This window comes from Macaca thibetana, chromosome 10, assembly GCF_024542745.1.
Source record: "Macaca thibetana thibetana isolate TM-01 chromosome 10, ASM2454274v1, whole genome shotgun sequence".
In the NCBI taxonomy this organism is placed as follows: domain Eukaryota; kingdom Metazoa; phylum Chordata; class Mammalia; order Primates; family Cercopithecidae; genus Macaca; species Macaca thibetana.
This window is the reverse complement of record NC_065587.1, coordinates 64,200,752-64,217,020: the sequence shown is the minus strand read 5'-3', so window position 1 is coordinate 64,217,020 and position 16,269 is coordinate 64,200,752. Positions and strand designations below refer to the sequence as shown.

General features: G+C 40.8%; 1 protein-coding gene across 6 annotated transcripts in view; it reads right to left on the bottom strand.

Annotated features, from left to right (window-relative positions):
• Positions 1-15,870, bottom strand: part of RBM39 (RNA binding motif protein 39) — a 40,212-nt gene extending 24,342 nt beyond the window's left edge. For 2 of the 6 annotated variants that reach the window (XM_050807133.1, XM_050807134.1), the window contains exons 1-5: positions 15,552-15,864; positions 14,541-14,604; positions 12,722-12,771; positions 4,760-4,954; positions 2,173-2,226 (exon numbers count right to left, since the gene is read on the bottom strand). In XM_050807133.1, the coding sequence (XP_050663090.1) occupies positions 2,173-2,226; positions 4,760-4,954; positions 12,722-12,771; positions 14,541-14,591 (350 nt within the window). In that variant the 5' untranslated portion in view covers positions 14,592-14,604; positions 15,552-15,864. Of the gene's footprint in view, positions 1-2,172; positions 2,227-2,322; positions 2,389-4,759; positions 4,955-6,996; positions 7,069-12,721; positions 12,772-14,242; positions 14,316-14,540; positions 14,608-15,551 lie in introns of those variants that run through there. The other 4 variants (XM_050807136.1, XM_050807131.1, XM_050807132.1 and 1 more) reach the window with 4 other exon arrangements.
• Positions 15,871-16,269: the final 399 nt, after the last annotated feature.

Below are 16,269 nucleotides of genomic sequence, written 5' to 3'. Positions count from 1 at the left end.
CACAGTCATAAAACATATCACGAGACCAATCACAAATGCCAGACTGATCCAAAATCAGTGTAATGGATGATTATTTACAAAAAAGCATGTAATTGTAAAGTGAAATTAAGTTTGACAATCACAAATGGCAAACGAAGTGAAACCCTCAATGATTGTAAGAATTCTACTTTACAAATTCAGATACAGTGTCTATTAACATCATCTCTGTTGCAAAGTATCAATTAATATTTTAAGTCAATCCTTTAAGATGTAAGCCTCAACATGCTCTTTTCCATTTTTTGGACACTCTCAGGATGTATGGAGGATGAGGGGTGGTCACTTCACCTGTAAGATTTGTCACAAAAGCTTTTTGAGACGCAGTCTCACTCTGTCACCCAGGCTGGAGTGTAGTGATCTTGGCTCATTGCAACCTCCAGCTCCTGGATTCAAGCAATTATCCTGCCTCTCCTCCCGAGTAACTGGGATTACAGGCACGCACCACCACATCTGGCTAATTTTTGTACTTTTAGTAGAGATGGGGTTTCACCATGTTCGTCAGGCTGGTTTCGATATCCTGACCTTATTGCTACAGGTGTGAGCCACCACGCCAGGCACAAAGCTTTTAAGGCCGGGAGTAGTGTGCAGATTGCTTGGCCCTGGATTTCAGACCAAACTGAACAACATGGCAAAACCTTGTCTCTTCAAAAAAAAAAAAAAAAAACAGGAAAATTAGCAGGGCATGGTGGCTGCACCTGTACAGTCCCAGCTACTCGGAGGGATAAGTTGGGTGGGAAGGCTTATGACCGGCCGTTAGAAACTGCAGTGAGCCATGATTTCGTCACTGCACTCTAGCCTGGGTGACAAAGTGAAATCCCGCCTCAAAAAAAGAAAAGCAAAAGCTTTTTGGCCGGGCATCTCAAAAAAGAACAAACAAATAACCACAATGCTACCACCTGACAAAATATTCCTTGAACCAAAATGGTAGACTGAACAAATACAAGTCTCGCTCTGTCACCAGGCTAGAGTGCAGTGGCGCGATCTCAGTTCACTGCACCTTCGCCTCCCAGGTTCAAGTGATTCTCTCGCTTCAGCATCCCAAGTAGCTGGGACTACAGGTGTGCACCACCATGCCCAGCTAAATTTTGTATTTTTAGTAGAGACAGGATTTCACCATGTTGGCCAGACTGGTCTCGATCTCCTGACCCCGTGTGATCCACCCACCTCAGCCTCCCAAAGGGCTGGGATTACAGGCGTGAGCCACCACGCTCAGCCTACAATTTTTATTTTTAAAGAGTAAAATAATCCATGTAAACATTTAAGAACCTAGGAGTAACAATTCAAATCACTAAGACTTTTGAGATGAAACAGTTTTCCTCAGGACAGCCAAACAGTAAAACTTAGTGTTACAACTACTTCTCCACATGAGGTATTTCAAATAACTTATTATTTATTAATACCAAAGATAAATAAGTGTAAAGTTTTCTGTAACTGCTACGTTGCCAACACAAGGAAATGTATGACACGAATATGCTAATTACCCAGATTTGATCATTACACTGCATACATGTATCAAAACATAACTGTATCCCATAAATATACACAATCATATGTCCATTAAAAATAAGAAATGCAAAAAAAGCTTATTTTAATTAAAATAGGAAAATAAGATCACATTAAAATAACTTTAGGTTGGACGTGGTGGCTCCTACTTGTAATCCCAGCACTTTGGGAGGCTGAGGCAGGCAGATCATAAGGTCAGGCGTTCAACACTAGCCTGACCAACACGGTGAAACCCTGTCTCTACTAAAAACACAAAAATTTGCGGGGCATGGTGGCACATGCCTATATAATCCCAGGTACACTTGGTAGGCTGAGGCAGGAGAATCACTTGAACCCAGGAGGCAGAGGTTGCCGTAAGCCAAGATTGCACTACTGCACTCCAGTCTGGGTGACTGAGACTCTTGTCTCAAAATAAATAAATAAATAACTTTTGCTTTTTTTTAATTATATGAAATTAAAGTGAAAACTACTGAAAACTCAGTAGAAATTCACTTGACTTTAAAGTACTAGAACTGTAAAAGGAAGCAAAAGCAAGATTTAATATGGTCCAAATTACTAAATATCATCAAAGTTAACAGTACCATAAGCTGCAAAAGCTTTTTAAGAGCTAAAGGCTTTAAAGAAGAAAACTACCTCACAGGGCTCTTGTCTTTTCTGAATGGACTTTTGCTTCGGGAACGTCGTCTACTGCAAAGTTAAAAAGTTTCAGAAGTTATCCAAACAAGTACAGCACGTTAGTTCCTTGAAAAACAATTTAAACAATTCAGAAGTATGTTTAAAAACCTTAATTTGATGCTATGAGGCAACCCAATCTTTCCTCGGATGGCACTGTTAAATTTTGGTCCGGAGCTAAAAAGGAAACACAAAATTACACTAGTTACAGGTTTAGGGTCTTGCTAAGATCGCATTCATGCGCTCTCCAGCAAGACTAACATTGTTTAGGCTGCTGCTTTTCCACCTCAGTTATGAAGAGGAAACAAAAATACTTAGATGTCTCTTAACTTTATCCCAGGCAAGCTGCCCTTGTATTTATCCATCCTGGACCACTGAGAGGTGCCAAGACCAAAGGTTACAGCCTCAAAATTTTTAGATTCTGAAAATGAACACACCCATTTTCAGACTATAGATATCTTTGTAAGCTATATATATATATACAGTCTTGAGAATTTAAAAAAAACAAAAAAAACACACACATAAAAAATAAATCCCTCTGAACTTTCCTCACACCAGCAGTAACTATGGTTAACAATTTGGTGTGTATCCTCTCCTGGGAATGTATGTGTGTACATGTATATACACAATTTTCATACAAGTCTTTTTGAAAGGCTTTTAAAAACTAAAGTGAATTCTTTAGTCATGCAACTTAGGTATTCTCCCATTCACCAGTAACTCTTAGACAGCATGACACCATTTAACACACTATACTTCAGTTGCTTGTTGCAAAATATTCCATCGTGAAGATCTGAAGGTAATTTACGAAATTCTATTGAAAAATTTTGAGGACTTGTCATGACTAACAGAGTGTTTTCAAAAAGATCACAAAGGTAATTATTCTGTAATAACAGTTTTTGTGACTCTTTAAAGACCAGGCTAACTTAAAGGGACTAGCCAGTTGTCCCTTAGTGCTCATCCTGCTATCTTATTCCAGAAGAACAGCGAAATAAATAAATATGTAGTGGCCTGTGATCCACACATTTGAATTAGTTTTCATGAACACTATGCCTACCTACAACATGCAAGTATTTCCAAATAAAACACTTTATATTAAATTGGTCCTTTGCAATTCAGACTAATGGTGATGACTGAGAATCATTTACTGGATGTATTAAAGTTCTCAAGTAATTAGTTATAAGCTATTTTCTTTCCCCTTTAATTATAAAATATTCTCAGTTACAGCCTCAAACCCAACGTAAGAACTAAGTAATTTTCTATTAAAGTTAGGCCAGGATCCCAGCAAACAGAAAGTATTCATCACTCAAAAGGAATTAAGCTAATTCCTTTTCCCTCATTTAGTTCATCCAGGTAAAAAGATTTAACATAATCCCATTTTAAGAATGCTCAGAATCTTGATAAACGGGACAAAAGCAGAGAATTTCCTAATGCTGCATAGCATTCAGAATTAAAATAGCATTGTGGTCCCATTTTCGGCTATTAAAAAGTTAATGAAATAAGCAGCTTAGAGGAATCCAGCATCATGCAGTTTAATTCTTTTTATTTTAAAGATAAAAGAGCCAGAATCAGAATTCATGTAATGCCAAAACATTTCATGAATCCATTAAGTCCTCTGAGCACTTTCATTTTCTTCTCATTCATTACTCATTAATAGCTTATCTGAAACTTGTTATCTCCTTAAAACGTTAGAAAACAAATGCTTAGCTTAGGGGGTTAAGTACCTTGCCCAAGTGATTCAAGTCTGTTTGTCTTTGAATTCCATCCTTAACCATTCAAATCTTAAAGTTAGAAGGGTTATTTTTAATATATCCCAGAGTTTACAGCAGTGTGTTTATTAAGATGAATTAACCTCACAAAGCATTAAAGATTGCTATTCAATCCTTAGAATTGTAGGTGATTAATATATTTAATAACCGTAATAAATTTATTTCCAACTTTAAATATCCACATCCAAATTTCTAGTGACCTAATCTTCAAAACACTTTTAATTTAGAATACCTTTTACTATTAACAAACCTTAAATACAGATGAGCCCAAAAAAGAATCTTTATCAAGGAGCATACACAACAAATTCACAACTGGCCTGACATTTCAGCTAAAAACAGCCACAGTGACAAGATTTTTTACTTACTGTTAACTATACATGTGTAACTTTGTATTCATCAGAACTCTATAATTTTAAGTAAATATGTATTTAGCAAATACTGTAACAGCCCAGACACTGTTAAGCTTTCTCAAGTATTTGGGCACTACAATGTCATCCTTTTCAAGCACTCTAGTGCTTTTATCCAGTTTGCGCTGATTGGCATACAATTTAGAAACTTTGATAGTTTAACAGAAAATAATTGGTATGACTAGTAAAAGCAAATTTTTACTTGTCTATGCACTGTATTTTTCACTTTACTAGCATTCAATGCCAATATCCTTAATTCAATACTTTTTAACCAATCATTTAAAAAACTTTCACAATTCAAATCACTGAAGTTAATTGCTATATGAATACCCAGAGAATAACCCTCAAACCAAAATCGTAACTATAGTTACATACTAAGGACTTCTGTAGCGGCCTCTAAATCTTCGATCTCGACTTCTTGAGCGGCTCCGTCGCCTCTCTTTGCTTCTACTTCGCTTTCTTTCACGGCTTTTACTCTTTTTCCTTTCTCTATCTCTACTTCGCTTCCGTTCCTTACTTTTGCTTCTCTTTCGTTCATGACTACGACTTCTGCTCTTGCTTTTTTTCCTCCTGAGAAGTAACAAATTCGCCATTATCATGCTTGCTTAAGAATCCACCATAATATACTACCTTTTATGGTCAGAATCGTATTTTTATCCTTTCATAAATTTTTTTGGCTAGTTTTACTATGATACAATGCTACATAATTACACTAAAAAAAAAAAAAAAAAATCTGTAATCCCAGCACTCTGGTAGGCCAAGGCAGGTGGATCACAAGGTCAGGAGCTGAAGACCAGCCTGGCCAATGTGGTAAAACTCTGTCCCTAACAAAAATATAAAAATTAGCCGGGCATGGTACCGTGCGCCTGAGTCCCAGCTACTTGGGAGGCTAAGGCAGGAGAACTGCTCGAACCCGGGAGGCGGAGGTTGCAATGAGCCAAGATTCTGCCACTGCACTCCAGCCTGGGCGACAGAGTAAGACTCTGTCCAAAAAAAAAAAAATTGCTACGTATGGTAAACAATATCCCTTTTGCCTTATATTAACATTACTGAAAATCAGCAGACAAGATATTACTTGAAAGACACCATCCTCTACGACTAGGAACTGCAATGATCTTCTGAGTTAGCTACAGCTTTAACAAGGAAAAGGGCTTGTTGGCAATACAAATCAAAATGTGAACCTTTAAATATAGTTTGTCATATAAAAGGCCAACAAAAGCATTACTGTAATCTGCAAAATACATTAATAAAACAAACTTACAATACAATATGTTCACATTTAAGTACTACTACTGGTTCATTTATAAAAATTTTCATCAAATATAGTAATTTACCATTAAGTCCATTTTGCCCCCATTTACATATGGAAATATTTAATACGTTCAAAGGGTCACATAGACAGCAACATTTTGGTTTTCATGGGCAAAACCGTAATGACAAAGGACAGTAAGAATTAATGCAGGCCGGTGCAGTGGCTCACGCTTGTAATCCCAACCCTTTGGGAGGCCAAGGCAGACATATCACTTGAGGTCAGGAGTTTGAGACCAGCCCAGCCAACATGGTGAAATCCCCTCTCAACCAAAAATATAAAAATTAGCCGGGCCTGGTGGTACATGCTGGTAATCGCAGCTACTTGGGAGGCTGAGGCAGGAGAATAGCTTGAACCCAGGAGATGGAAGTTGCAGTGAGCTGAGACCACGCCATTGCACTCCAGCCTGGGCAAAAAAGAGCAAAACTCCATTTGAAAAAACAAAAAAACAAAAAAAACCCAAGAGCAGTGGCTCACACCTGTAATCTCAGCACTTTGGGAGGTTGAGGTAGAGATCACCTGAGGTCAGGAGTTCAAGACCAGCCTGGTCAACATGGTGAAACCCCATCTCTACTAAAAAAATGCAAAAAGTAGCGGGTCGTGGTGGCATAGGCCTGTAGTCCCAGCTACTGCGTAGGCTGAGGCAGGAGAATTGCTTGAACCTGCGAGGCAGAGGTTGGAGCGAACCGGTATCACACCACTGTACTCCAGCCTGGGCAACAGAGCAAAACTGTCTCCAAAAACAAAAAGAAAAAGAACTAATGCATTAAAATACATTTTGACATTCCTAGACTTGAATATGACCATTTCAATACTTCCTGAAGTTACAATGAATATACCAGAAAATGGAGTATGCCATTTTTAAGCCAGTTTATAGAAGCCTGTGGGATGCAATCAAAACCAATGATCAACTTGACCTTCACAGATCTTTTTAAAATCTCAAACTAAAAACCAAAACAACCAGTCATATCTTTCTGTTCACTTCTGTAGTCTTCACAGTATACTACCCATTCATAATTAAATCTTTTAATCTATACCTGTGTCATCACCCAAATTTTAGAGGTGCCTTCAGATATTTCAATATAAACTGAAAAACATTTCAAAATCAATTTATTTCACTAAAATGTCAATTTGTAGTGGCTTAATGATTAAACATTTTGACAATTCTGTATTTGGATATGTAATTGTTTACTCCTTTTCAAAGCAAAGTTACGTATCATAAGAGCAACTGAGGTCTGCCTCAGAGAACCTGTAAGCAGGTCATCTTTAGAGTGCATTGAAAATAGAAAATGAAGACACCCACCTTCTGGAATCTTGAAACCCACACTCCAATCACAAGGAGATGTAGAGCTTTCCAAGGAGGCAGAAAGTTTGTCTAAAATTTCAAGATAATCCACCTGACTGTCAGAAATGTATATGCTAGGTAGCACATGACAGAAAATTAGGCTACACTCGTTATTTATATAGAACTCATCAAAGCCACGCCCAGATGGGCAACAGGTAACACTCCAATTTTGTTGCCTGAAAAACCTAACACTATCTCTGTGACACTATTCTAACTACAGAATTGTGTGAGATTTCTAAAACCTGAAGTCCTAAATATAATCCATTAGGGAACAAGGTAAAAAGTAACTCCATCCCCCTCAAAAACAAAGTTTTTGTTCTGCTCATAGATGGGCTATAGCAAGAGAGGCAACCAACCTATTTACCTCTCATAGGACCCAAAACTTATTCTGCCAAAAGAAAATACTTGAAAATTGGAGAGCTAATTTTAACTTAAGGTCTTCTAGGACTTTTTGTGTAAACAAGTCCTCAACCACATCTGAAGGCAACCCCAGGCAGGTAAAAAGACAGCAACATATTAAGACATTCAGAAAATACAATCTTTTGCATAAAAGCCCAGAGAAAGCTATATGGGTGCAAGAAACCAGTGTACTTCCAGTTTCAAAGGGCATTTATTACATGAACTAAAGAAGGGTTATCGAAATCCACACTAATAGTCAAATCCTGTTACAACTTAAAAGGGACTTTCCAAAGTCTTTAATGGCAGTGAAATTTTGTACTGAACATCATTGAAGTAAATGGTCCACTGGGCTGGGCCTTTGGACTTTTTGGTTATATGGCCTCTGCAGTAAAGGTGTTTTGCTATAACTGGATTTGACCTCTTCCATGTAAGAAGATCTAAATTTTAAATGCAAAGTATTCTGGAAAAAAAAAAAAAAATAGAAGTCATTTATTCCAAAATTTATAGATAATCCACACCACAGTAGCCAATATATTTCAACTGTGTTCACTTCAATGTTAAATTTTATTGAGTAATTCTCTAAAGAGCTTAACGGAATGGACACTGATTTAGAGTTTGCAAAACTGGTTACTCTAACAAATAATATTCCCATGAGAGCAAGCTCAAGCACTTAAGATGCATACCTTGACGTATGCAAAAACTCAGGTTTATAGCTCTTCAAAAAATAGGTTGACAACCAGTTTGTGTCACAATAAACTTTGTTCCTATTCTAGGATACAATGAAGTGTATGTTGAGAATCAAAATTACACAATTAAAAAAAAATTTATACTCAGTCAACTGTTTCTCAGTACACGCCATTTTTCTACTACCTAACAAACTATACCTCAATGTGGCTTAAGACAATGAAGTTTTAGAATGAAAAATGCAACGTGGCACTTTCCTTTGGTTAAGAAATTTAATTTAGTTAAAGGTTAAAGCAAAGACAGAATGTTTTATATCTATATCTAAATACAAAAATTTTCTTCCAGGTAACTTTAAAATTAATTTGAAACATAAAGTTCCTTCAGAAATTAAGAGTCCTGATTGAACAAAGGAGCCATTTACTTATCAACTATAACTGACGAGAAGTCTGACTGGAAAGTATTTTAAGATAACCAAAGTGTTTTGAAAGGATCTTCCCTTAGACAATCTCATGGTTAAAGAAATTGTCCATTCTTCTATTTAGTCCTGTGGGACTCCACATTAGATAAAGGCCACCGAATATCACACATGGAGAACCTGATGCTCAGCTTCCTTATAAAAGCTTGTAGCCTTAATCAACTTATATACAGAATAAAAACAAGTAGAAACCAGAGGTGACCTTAGTGGCAAAGGGTGACACGAGACAATGGTACAATAACGAAGGTCTGTACACAAAAGTCTATGTTTTTATCCTTCTGGCATTTGAAGTGAAATCTTCAGCCACTAGGCCTGACACCTAGATCGGATAATTTATGTCAATTTATATGGATACATCTTCCTGGGTTTTCTTTTGATTAGAGAATTGCAAAATAGAAACATTAGGAAACCATTACTGTGGCAGAAGGTCTAAAACCAGACGACATAAACCATGCCTCTGGTTGGTTGCCTCAGACCACATCAAGACTAAACCCAATCTGATCCCCACAATTTCTTGTGTTTGGTGAAGAACTATAAATGACTCCCATCCAAGCTTACACCAGAAAAGAGGAGGACATCTTCTACAAATTACATCATTTTTAACCTATTACCACATTATTTTAGGGGAACTACAAAAAAACATATTGGCTTAGCAAGCACTGAATAAACTTATACAAAATTTTCTCATCTATTTTCTGAAATTTTATCAACCTACCTAACACAATGTAGTGAGAACGAATGAGGCATTTACTATGAAGCATTTAGGGATTTTAGGAGGAAAAGAGCCAAAAAGAAATCAAGTGGCTATTTTTCTCTCATTTTCCATTTATGTAAGGTCATAAGTATGACAGATTTTTATGTTTGAGACAGAGTCTCGCTCTGTCTCCAGGCTGGAGTGCAATGGCACGATCTCGGATCACTGCAACCTCCGCCTCCCAGGTTCAAGTGACTCTCCTGCCTCAGCCTCCCAAGTAGCTGGGACTACAGGTGTGCACCACGATGCTCAACTAATTTTTGTATTTTTAGTAAGACAGGGTTTCACCATTTTGGTCAGGCTGGTCTCGAATTCCTGACCTCAGGTGATCTTGCCTCAGCATTCCAAAGTGCTGGGTCTAGCTTCTTCTACATGGAGGACAGCAAAGTACGATCCCACAGGCAGTCTCTTTTAGTAAAGACGGGGTTTTGCCATGTTGGCCAGGATGGTCTCGATCTCTTGACGTTGTGATCCGCCCGCCTCGGCCTCCCAAAGTGCTGGGATTACATGTGTGAGCCATTGCGCCCAGCCCAGTTTTTTTTTTTTAAGACGGAGTCTCAGCTGGATCCATGGCTCACGACTGTAATTCCAGCACTTTGGGAGGCCGAGGCGGGTAGATCAACTGAAGTCAGGAGTTCAAGACCAGCCTAGCCAACATGGTGAAACCCTGTCTCTACTAAAAATACAAAACTTGGCTGGGCATGGTGGCTCATGTCTGTGATCCCAGCACTTTGGCAGGCCGAGGAGGGTGGGTCACGAGGTCAGGAGTTGAAGACCAGCCTGGCCAGGATGGTGAAACCCCATCTCTACTAAAACTACAAAAATTAGCCAGGTACGGTGGCAGGCACCTGTAATCCCAGCGGCTCGGGAGGCTGAGGCGGGCGGATCACGAGGTCAGGAGATCAAGACCATTCTGGCTAACACGGTGAAATCCCGTCTCTACTAAAAAAATACAAAAAAAATTAGCCGGGCATGATAGCAGGCCCCCGTAGTCCCAGTTACTGGGGAGGCTGAGGCAGGAGAATGGCGTGAACCCGGGAGGCGGAGCTTGCAGTGAGCTGACACTGCGCCACTGCACTCCAGCCTGGGAGACAGAGCAAGACTCTGTCTCAAAAAAAAAAAAAAAAAAAAAAAGAGTCTCACTCTGTGGCCTAGGCTGGAGTGCAGTGGTGCAACCTTGGCTCATTGCAACCTCTGCCTCTTGGGTTCAAGCAATTATCCTGCCACAGCCTCCTGGGGAGCCAGGACTACAGGCACGAGCCTCCACAATTTAGCTACTTTTTGTATTTTCAGTAGAGACAGGGTCTCACCACGTTGGCCAGGCTGGTCTCAAACTCCTGGCCTCAAGTGATCTGCCTGCCTCGGCATCCCAACACGCTGGGATTACAGCCATGAGCCACCACAGCTTGGCGGATAAAATGTTTTAAAATGGCACCATAGACTAATGAAACAATTTAATGTTTGCGACATGACCACATATTTAGAATCACTAACCTCAGAGCTAAAAGGAAACTTCAAAAACTGATAAAACCCAACCTTATAAAGTGGATCTCTTGGCCGGGCACGGGTGGCTCACACCTGTAACCCCAACACGCTGGGAAGCCGAGGCAGGCAGGTAACCAAGTCAGGAGTTCAAGACCAGCCTGGGCAATATGGTGAAACCCCGTTCTTACTGAAAATACAAAAACTAGCCAGGCATGGTGGTGCGTGCCTGTATTCCCAGCTACTTGGGAGGCTGAGGCAGAAGAATCCCTTGCATCAGGTTCGATGGCTCACCCCTGTAATCCCAGCACTTTGGGAGGTCAAAGCAGGCGGATCATGAGGTCAAGAGTTCGAGACCAGCCTGGCCAACAGAGTGAAACCCCGTCTCTACTAAAAATACAAAACTCAGCCAGGCATGGTGGCACACGCCTATAGTCCCAGCTACTTGGGAAGCTGAGGCAGAAGAACCTTTTAAACCCAGGTGGGGGCGGAGATTGTGATGAGTCGATCTGCACACCAGCCCGGGCAATAGAGCGAGATTATGTCTTTTTTTAAAAAAAAAAAAAAAGGCTCACGTCTATAATTCCAGCACTTTGGGAGGCCGAAGTGGGCGGATCAAGAGATCAGGAGATCGAGACCATCCTGGCTAACATAGTGAAACTCGGTCTCTACTAAAAATACAAAAAAATTAGCCAGGCGTGGTGGTGGGCGCCTGTAGTCCCAGCTACTCGGGAGGCTGAGGTAGGAGAATGGCATGAACCCGGGAGGCAAAGCTTGCAGTGAGCTGAGATTGCGGAAAAAAAAAAAAAAGGCCGAGCGCAGTGGCTCACGCGTGTAATCCCAACACTTTGGGAGGCTATAGAGGGAGGATCATGAGGTCAGGAGATCGAGACCACCCTGGCTAACATGGTGAAACCCCAGCTCTACTAAAAATACAAAAAAAAATTAGCCGGGCGTGATGGCGTGCACCTGTAGTCCCAGCTAATGAGAGGCTGAGGCAGGAGAATCGCTTGAATCCGGGGGGGCAGTGGCTGCAGTGAGCAGAGATCACACCACTGCACTCCAGCATGGGTGACACTGAGAGACTCCATCTCAAAAGAAAAAAAAAAAATTCAAAGAATCACTTGAACCCAAGAGGCGGAGGTTGCAGTGAGCCCAAATTGTGCCACTGTACTCCAGCCTGGGCTACAGAGCAAGACTCCGTCTCAAAAGGAAAAAAAAAAAAAAGTGGATCTCGTCATATCTGTTACTTAAGACTTTTCGTACAGTTTTCTGTACTATAGTAAGTTCTACAGTCACTCATCTTATCCAAATAAAGTATACAGATATATTCATAATTTCCAAAAACCCCACCCTGTTAAGTCTGGAGTTTGAAAGGCCTAAGATAATGAAAGCCACCTTAAGAAGTACTTAAGTATTCTGTTGCATCACTTCCAAAAGGGCCTTTGAGCAGCAAGGTGCAGAAATAATTCACAGCTTTGACTCCTTTGGCAATTTAGGGCAAACAATACTTTCCATGGCCTAGTTATCACCTAATTTAACTCTCCCTTTTAAGATCAATGGATATAATAGTTTTATCAATAAGATAACCAAATATTAAACCAAAGTTAACAAATTTAAAACAAGACAACCTCTACTACAGAACTTGTCACCAGATTGTCATGATGGACTTGGAGGGGAAGGTATCTGAAACTATATTCTGAAATCTAAGCAAAAATCCACAGTTCCTCCAAGAGTTTATCCCAAAAGACAAAGAACCAATTCTCTAAAAGCAGGAAAAAAAAGTTTCAGAAGAGAACTTTGTATACTTCAGCCACAGGAACACAACTTAAGGTCTAAAACCACAAAAAAGTTCACCACCCTCCCCCAGGCCCCTTCTTAAAACTTACTTTTTGCTACGTTCTTCATGGCCGTTGGCACTGCTCAACTTGTTCTCATCCTAAGCAGGGTTGATAGAAGAACATCATGAGGACGAAGTGGTAACATTTCAAGTTGTCAAAGGGTAAAGGGAACAGGAATAAGAAAATACAAAACAATTTTAAAACTAATTATTTATTTAAAGTTTAACATGGAAGGCTATAAAAAAATTTAGATGGGTATGTGTTTAACCACTTTGTTGCTTACATTTAAGTCATCAAGATACAAAAATAAAAAAATCTTTCCATATTAACATGTTAAAATTTACTTTCTTATATAGTTTAGATATTAAGTTATCCAGATTTACAATGTTGAAGTGGTTAAATATAATTTCCATAAAACATGAAGTCCTGTTTTGAGTTTTATTCCATGTGCTATGGTCCCTTTGGTCAGTACCATGGCTCTATTTCTGCCTAAGCCCCAAGTGGCCATGCTAGCAGCCAGCCACTATCGATTTCCTGTGACCGATGCCATTCCTGAGATCTTCGCCCATTTCCGTTGGAGGGTTGGGACTGTAAGAGCTTGATGCCACCTCTGTCACACATCTCGCCCTGAAGCAAACAGGGATTCACACTGCTTTAGTAATGTTGACTCCCAAGAACCCAAGAAAGTCAATTAATAATCCACCAAGTCCAGCCTAAACATTTCCTACTTCCATACCTGTTTACATGGAATTACATCCATGTTAAAAAACTAAGACACAAGAATCTTAACATTAAAACAGAAAGTAGCTCTTCAAGAGTCTAAGCATTACAAAATTACATACACTATTTAAATCTATCAAGAATTCATCCAAATTGGTACCACATGGTCGTGCTATACAATCCAAAACAAATGTATTATTTTTAAAAGGTTTAGCAAAATGTTTATTTTAAAGTTTGATTACATCAGCTATAGGAGTAAAGTGCTAACTTACAAAGCTTACAGTTTGTGACACCAGTGATAATGCATGCATACTGCTATTTTCACCACCAACTGGTGAAACAATGAAAAGACAGTTTACTTTTACTGCGATACCGAAATGAGTCAAAGACTATATTAGCCAAAATAATTCCTTTGTTTTTAGTGTGAAATACTATATGGCAGGGCCTAATTAAAAATAAAACAATATGGAGAACAGTAAAACAGTTATCAAGTGACTCTAAGCTGTGATACTGCCTCTTGTATTTTTTTTTTTTTTAATTTCTATTCAGGGATCCAAGAATTTTAGTAATTATTAACTGAGTAGCAGATTGCCACTGGACTGTTTAAGATTTACTATCACCAGTCTTACATAGATATATAAATTTTAAAATCTCACCCATTTCTTCTTATAAGACTATTAGAAGATTTAACTTGCCACAGACTGGTTACGCTTTCTTATTCTTGGACCCCTGCTTTTTCCCAAACCACTACATTCACCTTTTTGCTATACCAAACTGGAGCTGGTAATTCTTAGTTGAGTCATTTTACCTAGGGGACCACGGTACAGCGATAAGTCACTCAATTACTACCTTATGATTGACAGTTCACACTGGAATCAAAGGTGAATTCATGGGAGTAGAGGTGAGATATCGTTAGGCAAGTCTACAAAGAGAGATAGATGGGCATTTATTCATCACGCTGAAGTGAAACTACTGCACAATATTATTACATCAATAGCATATATTTACTTTTGTAAGTTACACGTAATGCATCTCTGATAAGATAAATCAAGAGGGCTCCGGGGAGGTTAGTTTACATTTCAGCAGTAGTTTCGTGAATAATGCTAAATTAAGAAATTATAAACCTCACCGACATGTTTTTTCTCACCTTCTTGTAAGGAGCCTCAAGCATTGCTTCAATATCAATATCGTCTGCCATTTTCTCTAAACGCCTAGGAAAAGAACAAGACGATTCGGTGAGTAAACATTTTTATTTGTCTTTTTTTTTTTTTTGATACGGAGTTTCGCTCTAGTTGCCCAGGCTGAAGTGCAGTGGCGCGATCTCGGCTCACTGCAAGCTCCGCCTCCCGGGTTCAAGCGATCCTCCTACCTCACCTCCCGAATAGCTGGGATCACAGGCGCCTGCCACCACACCCGGCTAATTTTTGTATTTTTAATAGAGACGGGGTTTCACCATGTTGATGAGGTTGGTCTCGAACTCCTGACCTCAAGTGATCCGCCTGCCTCTACCTCCCAAAGTGCTGCGATTACAAGCGTGAGCCACCGCGGCCGGCCTGGTAAACGCTTTTCAAATCGACTGAATTTTCTCAGCCGACACACTGGAAAACTTAAGAAAAACCTCCAAAAGCCCTACAATGAATGACTAAACTGACACGCACTTTAACCAGGTTTGGCTTATGTAAGTAAATCCAAAACGCCTCTTACACCAAAGACACGAAAATGAAGACTTCAATGTCCAATATTTAACACCCTGCGATCAACTCCAAAAACAGAAACTGGGAGACCCGAACGAGAGCGCCTCTTTCCGCGCAAAAACCCGCGCTGCCATTTTAGGGGCAAAGGGAAACTCCCTCCATTGGGAGGGGTTATGAGCCAAGGCAGCGTTCAACTGGCGCCATGTTGGGAGGTCGCGGCCGGCCCAGGCCTCGAAGGAGACAGGTCACCAATCTACAGAAGCCTCTCAGAGGTCCCTGCCACCCCAAGAATCCAGACTCTACCCGACCGGAAAATAAGGGCGCGGTCACTGAAACAGGGCCGATTTCTCGAAAACCACCCCTCACCCCGGTCGCTAAAGACCGCCAAGAGCGCCCCTCAGCCCAAAAGGGAGCCAAACCTCGAGAAAGCTGGGATAATACGCGAGTCCGCAATGCCCCTGTACCTGCTCCGGCTTTCGGACGCCTGTGGTGCTCGTCTTCGGGAAGAGACTTCTGCTGCTGCTGCCGCCGCCGCCGCCGCCGCTTCTGTTGCTACTGTTAAGCCCCTAGGCCCAGGCCGCGGAACCGCCCAGCCCGAATATCGGGCTCCGAGGACGGCTAGGCCCGAGCGAATCTAAAAAAAACAATGGAATTAGAGAAGCCCACGCGGGAGAGCAGGACGGCGGCTTCGGCAGCTCAGGATCCACCCCTGCGACAGTGACGGCAAGCTCCCCGAAATGGCGGCCGCTGCTTCCCTGTACTCACATTCACCAGCACACATACACACACACAAACACACGGGGCCTCACAGAGCCCTCAGCACGGGCTCTCGCGAGAAGGTGCCCCAAGCAGCAAATCGGAGAGGCCGAAGTATCGCGAGATCTAAGTATAGCTCCAGCGACTGTAGCCCAATCTCGCGCAATGATTGCGCCATAGACAGTCCCATCCCCCATTCAGAGAGGCGCCTTTCACTCCCACTTCGCGTAAGCACCTAAATCTCGCGAGACAGAGTGGGTCTCTAGGGTAAAGACAGTTGGTAGGCTACCTGTCAATCTTTCAGAGAACTCTTCGCTGAGTGGAGCTCCGCGGTCGCCTCCCCCTCGTGGCGCCTCTTCACGGCCATCTGAAGATTCCCCCAGCACAGCCGACCGCCCCCTCCGGCCTCCCGGATGGCTGTCAAGG